Source organism: Cnephaeus nilssonii (assembly GCF_951640355.1).
Source record: "Cnephaeus nilssonii genome assembly, chromosome: 12".
Classification (NCBI taxonomy): Eukaryota; Metazoa; Chordata; class Mammalia; order Chiroptera; family Vespertilionidae; genus Cnephaeus; species Cnephaeus nilssonii.
Window position 1 is genome coordinate 13446096 of NC_137083.1, and position 6314 is coordinate 13452409.

General features: G+C 33.1%; 1 protein-coding gene across 2 annotated transcripts in view; it reads left to right on the plus strand.

The window, feature by feature from the left end:
- HYCC1 (hyccin PI4KA lipid kinase complex subunit 1) overlaps positions 1-5966 on the plus strand; it is a 64089-nt gene extending 58123 nt beyond the window's left edge. Inside the window, exons 11-12 of one of the 2 annotated variants that reach the window (XM_079785378.1) lie at positions 261-556; positions 1377-1515. In XM_079785378.1, coding sequence (XP_079641504.1) covers positions 261-529 — 269 coding nt within the window. In that variant the 3' untranslated portion in view covers positions 530-556; positions 1377-1515. Of the gene's footprint in view, positions 1-260; positions 557-1376 lie in introns of both variants that reach the window. The other variant, XM_079785377.1, reaches the window with a different exon arrangement.
- Positions 5967-6314: the final 348 nt, after the last annotated feature.

The following is a 6314-nucleotide window of genomic DNA, read 5'->3' on the forward strand; positions in this document are numbered from 1 at the left end:
CAAATATGTGTGTGAAAAAAATACAAAACATGTATTGATGCTTTGTGAGTTTCTTCATTGTCATTTAAAACAAGATGAACTTATTGTCTCCAGTGCCATCAGTATTGTAAATTATGGAAATTTCTGCAGTGCAAATATTTGACTTAATTTGTAACATTCAGTTGTCCAGTTTTTGTTTTGGATCTTTTGCTTTTCTTGTTTTGCATTTTTATTTTGTTTTGTTTTCAGCCATCATTTTGTCTTATCATCTTCAATTCTAGAGCAACCTGACAACAATAATGATACTACTGAATTGGGCATCCTTGTCATTCCTGAGATTAGTGTCACAAATGTGGCCGGAGAGAGAACCGGGAATGGGGAAAAAGGCAGAACACTAGGAGAGATTGATGCTCAGCATATACAGGGTGTGCAGGAAGCAGCCACAGATCCTAGAACTGAAAGCAAAGGCTTGCCAGAGATCAGGAGGCAAAAATCTGTAAGAAAACTGATGGAGGATGGAATAAACTCACCTGGCAGAGTGCAGTTTTAGCACAGCACTTTATAGCTGCACTCCAAGGTATCTCATGGAAAAGGGACACTGCTGCATGTTTTAAGCAACAGTTGTACAGTCACAACAATTTTGCATGTCATCTAATAATCAAAATGCATGAATTATGCACCATAATTTCTCAATGACTCTTAATGCTCTTTGGAATGGTTATACCTATTTATTCTCTGAGTAAATTGTTATGAAAACTGAGGCAGAAAATTGCTTTCAAAATAATTTTCTGCTTATGCTTTGAGATCAAAGTTATTTATTTCATTGTATTTTTGCCATCTTTGATATGAAGGAATATATATATATATATATATATATATATATATATAATTTTAACAAGTTTGAGTTTGTGATACTTATAGTCTATATTTTTATCTTTATAAAATAACCTACAATATAGTATACAACCTTTAATGATGTTTGAAAATATTTTAATAAAAATTTTTTAAAAGTTCTTTGGTAAGAACTTTGATTTTTCTACTGCTTTGTTACTGGAGGAGAGCTTGCCCCTAGCTTTACTGTGTGGTATTTTTCCTAATTGTTTCTAATTCTTTGCATGGATAGTAAGAAAATACTTTCTAAAAACACAGTGGGGTGTGGTTTATGGCATGCTCTTTGTTTAATATACTCTAAATTAGTGTTATTTAATTACAATGAACTATTTTTGACATTTTATAGAACGTTTTGATTTATTCTTTGATTTTGGTCTATAATCTTTTGCTTTACCTAATTATGCTAAAGTTTAATTATTTAAAGTGTAATTGATTTGGTATTAATCATGAAAAAAGAGTTATTGAAATACTTGATGTTAATTAATCTTTGTTATTTCTTTGTTTAGGAAATACAGAATTAACAGATCAAGAAGAACTGATGGACATATCTGAAGTTGACGAGGGATTTTATTCCAGGGCTGCATCTAGTACCAGCCAGTCAGGCTTATCAAACAATAGTCACAATTCTAGTAACAAGACAAGTGTAGGAAAGACTCAGAGACGGTCAGGAGGAAACAAAACTGGAGGAAAAGAAAAAGAAACCACAGCGGAGTCGTGCAAAGATCACTTTGCTCGAAAACAAACTCAGAGAGCCCAAAGTGAGAATCTTGAGCTTCTCTCTTTGAAGAGACTTACGTTAACAACCAGCCAGTCCCTGCCTAAACCTAACAGCCATGGTTTGGCTAAGACTGCTGCGACTGTATTTAGTAAATCCTTTGAGCAAGTCAGCGGTGTCACAGTCCCACATAACCCATCAGCTGTTGTTGGCTGTGGCACTGGGACAGACGCCAACAGGTTTTCCGCTTGTAGTCTCCAAGAAGAAAAGCTTATTTATGTTTCTGAAAGGACTGAACTTCCAATGAAGCACCAATCAGGTCAGCAGAGACCTCCTAGTATTAGCATTACATTGTCCACAGATTAATTTGTAAGAGTTTTCTCATGTGACCAATGAATCTGGAATTATGGCTTTGCTCCTTTATGAAAGTGCCAGGGTCTTTCCTTCATCCCTGCTCCTGACAGAGCCCCGATGTTTTAAGTTCTGAAGGCTTTATCAAGGGAATAATGTCTAGGTTGCAGTAAAGTTGAAATATGGTTTTGTTATTTCTTGGCTATGTGTGGTTTTTTTTCTCCTCTTTGTTTCTGTTGCCCTAAGATTGTCACTATGACAATACATTTTGGCACGTGGTCTGATCAGATTGGTTATATCTCATGTGAGGACATGAGTTATTTTTTCCCCCTAATAACTCCTATTTTGTAGATGTAAGTTTGGCCTTCAGAATAAAAGGAAAACTTCATGTATGGGAACTTTTTTGAAAGGATGAAACAGAGGTGCAACTCGGGGAATTCTACAGCTGGCTGTTCAGCAAGTCAGTTTGGAAAAATGGGCATGTGAAAAAACAAAAATGATGTGAAAAGTGCCTGATGAGAATGTTTGTAACCAGACCATCTTTAAGATTAGTAGAAGAATTTATATAAAGCACTGGAAAGTGCTTGGTGGCTTAGTACCTAGACTATTATATGATTCCAGTGGATGGACAGAGGAATTTCTGTTGTTATCTTTGGAACATTTGTATGTCAAAAATCATGTTGCTAGCAGATGTGTTGTTTGGAAGTGTTTGATCTGGGCTGAGCAGGTGCAAATCCCTTTCAGTTCCTAAGATAGGCTGTAAGGCTGACTTACCATGCCGCTTGACTTCGAAAATCCTAGTTAGTTTGGATTCCTATAATTCAAAGTATACATTCTTGAAGGCGGCCTGGAAATTGTATAAATCTTGCAACACAGCTCTCAGGATGCCAGTGTCAGCCATATTGTTTGTCTGCAAATGAAGGAAATTAGGTAAATTTTTATCTGTAAAATATGAAAAAAATTAAGATAGGACATTTATCTATTAACTAACTTAGGGTTATTTATGTTTGTATTCTTAAACTTTAAATTATAAAATATTGATAAAATTACATGTGTTCTTTATTTTCTGAACAGGCCTATTTTTAATGTTTTTGTTATAATAGGAAGAAAATCAATGTAGTTACCCCCAATGAAAAAATAAATATAAAAAAGGCAATATGGTGGAAGTTAAGCAAACTTGTGTGTGGCTGTAGAGAGCTGTGTGACTTCTAAATGGATATAAAAGTTTGGTGTTTGCTAGTGATAGTCATTTCGGCTATGGTTGAGGTTGCCTGTGAATCAAGAATAAGTAATAATTCAGAGTAAGAGAGAAAGCAAGGCTAAGGATGAGAGTAAGCTGACTGGGAAAGAAGGCCTAGAGAGCTGTCCACTTGTTCTCTCTCACTGTTAGTACACAGTGGTCTCCTTATTCATGGTCCCTCGCTGTGGTCACACAGAGAAAATACTAGTTTTCTTCTTATACCTGCTTATCCAGAGCTCAAATATGTGAAAAATGTGTGTGTTGAGTGCTAACACATTTATAATCTAAATGCAGTTCTGACCATAACTGCTTTGGCTAGCATTTTAAATCTAATTATTCAAAAGGCATGAACTCATTTTCATTTATTAACTCTGAATAGAATATGGTTTTTAACATAATTTGTTGCATTCTATTGGTATAACTTATAGTTAAAAAAAAAAAAAAGTAAGGCAACCAGACAGTGAGGGTTGCTATAGTATTAATTTAAGAGGAATCCTGTGTACAATTTAAAATGTTTATAAAATGTCACTGTGAATTTCCTGTTGTCTTTTTGTAATTCTTTAACAAAGAATTTCTCCTAAGCATAGCTACTAACAGTATTAATAGTCTTAAGAACTAATTTAAAAAATCAGCAGTTTAAGCAAGTTAAGATGCTTAGGAAATATTGCAGATAAAGTTTGTGGAGACATTAGTTGGCAAAATGAGAGATGAGATTTTAATGTTCAACTTTTGTAATGAAAATTCATTTTGGTGGTATTCTAGATCATTGCCACTCATGTGGTCTGAGAACTGTAAGTATAGTGGCATTGACATCACCTGGCATCTTGTTAAAAATGCAGCATTTCAGGTCATCCCAGATCTACTGAATCATATTCTGCATTTTAGCGAGATCCTTGAGTGATTTTTATATACAATAAAGTTTGAGAAGAGAATATCAAGTGCAAACAAATCACTTATCTAACATTTAGAGTTCTCAGTGGTCTCACAACCCTAGATCAAATATGTTAGATTGTTAGATACTAGCTCATCATAATCATTGTTTTAATGGTAATTGTTTAATAGTGTCAATGACAGGACTTTTAAAGTCCTCTCATTCTACATTTTAATGATTCTCATTTATTTTACAATAAAAATGTAACGTTTTATATTTTTCTTACTAACCATAAATGGAATCAGAGCTGTAGATGTCTGTAATTTTAAGTGTCAGAGGAATACCACACTTTTATACAATGCACAACAAATCTGCACGTGTACATTCTTTTAAAAACTCTGAAGGCTTACTCAGTGGGGTGGTCCTGAATTTTTGCTCCAAGTAATTTCCACCAGTTAATTTTCTGGAGAATATATTAACAGTAAAATTCTTTTACAGTACCTTTGGTACTATTTTAAATAAGGATTATACATTTAAAAGTTTTTATAGCTATTATAAATATTGGATAATGCTATGATAATGGTTGTAATTATCCCTACTTTTCTCTTCCCACTCATCTTTCCAATTTGAAAGTTGGGTGGCTTTTGTAGGTCATTTTCTCATGAAGATACTGATATGACCATTTGGTCACAGACTTCCTACATATCTAGAATAATATATATTTTTAATCATGAGAAGGATTCTGCACAAGATTGGAGACTTACACCCCATCACTCAGAGGATCTGAGCAGACATTGTAGCTCCATTCCACATTTTAAACGTCTCACTCTTCAAATACCTGTGGTCTTCTATTAAAACTGGGTTCCCAGCATTTGCCTTTTGGAATCTAAGTGGGGAGAGAAACAAAGAAGACTTTTCACAGAGGACCCAGGGCAAGTGAGCACCCTGGAGTTCTTTGTACACCACTAGTGAACTTTTTAAGGACCTCTGTGGGACTTGCAGAGTAGAAATTCTCAGTCCTTAAATGATGACAAAGTTCATTTTGAAAAGCAATACTTTATTGCTCTTTTCAATTATGATGTAACTTCTTAGCATACATTACTCATTTACAAACAAAAAATTGAATTAAAGGAAAAAATATTTTTTAAACCAAAATACATAAAAAGAATTCCAGTTTTAAGGGATTTTGCTTATTTTGGAAGAATAAAAGTGTTAAAATCTTTCAATTTAAATTATGGAAAAAATGTACTCTCAGACAGTTTTAAATATTTAAAGAAGTTTGTTAAAATCTGAGTCTATGGGTACGATAAATCTATAGTTTATTACAGGGATGCACTTCAAGGAAATATATATGTTAAATAATGTAGCTGAAAAATATTTTCTTAAAAGTCTTAAAAAGTAGGAATAATTTGATGGACACTTAAACTAAGCATTGTAGATAGAAATTAATGTATAATAGTGTTTACCCAATCTTTGGATGGAAAAAAACTCTCTAATCCTTTAAGTAGCATGAATTTATACTTTTAGATTTGTTGCTTAGTAAAGTTCTACTCAATACTTTGAGTTATTCACATTTATGTTTAATATTATTATATTCTTCATCAGAGAACATAAATAGGTTGTCTTCTATACTTTGTACCTTGTGCATATCTAAAGAGATTAGCAGTGAACATTTGGAAGATGTTTTTGTGGTTTTTTTATCGTAGAGTTCTAGAGTATCTACCTGTGTCTTGCTATTAAGTTTCTACTAGTAAATTCAAGATCCTGTTTCACACACTGTTACTTAAATGAAGTTTATTGTGTACCTCTTATCTTTACTTCTAATTATGTGGTGATACTAATTTTTTCATACTGAGTATACCTGTTTCTAATTGTATTTCCAGAGTTTACATTCCTAAAGAATAAACTATGATTTTGGATATTTTTATGTGTTCTCGAACTTTTTAACACTATGGAAATAAACTGGAGTTTAGTTTTTTGAAGTTGTGTATATTTGTGTAAATGGTCTCCATATGCAATACTTTATACAGCAGTGTTGACTTTTATTAAAATAAGAATTGAAAAAATATTTTTTTCCAGATAATTTCACTCATTAAAAAAATCTTCATAAAACTTAGTAAAAATCATGATGTGGAAGAAGAAAATAAAGGAGGAAAACTTAGATAAACTGAGCCATTGAGAGAGCTTTTTGGAAGTAAGTCATAAGGCAATGGCATCTCATTCCTTGCTTTATGTTTTACATGGATGAGGGGTGAGAAATGTGACAG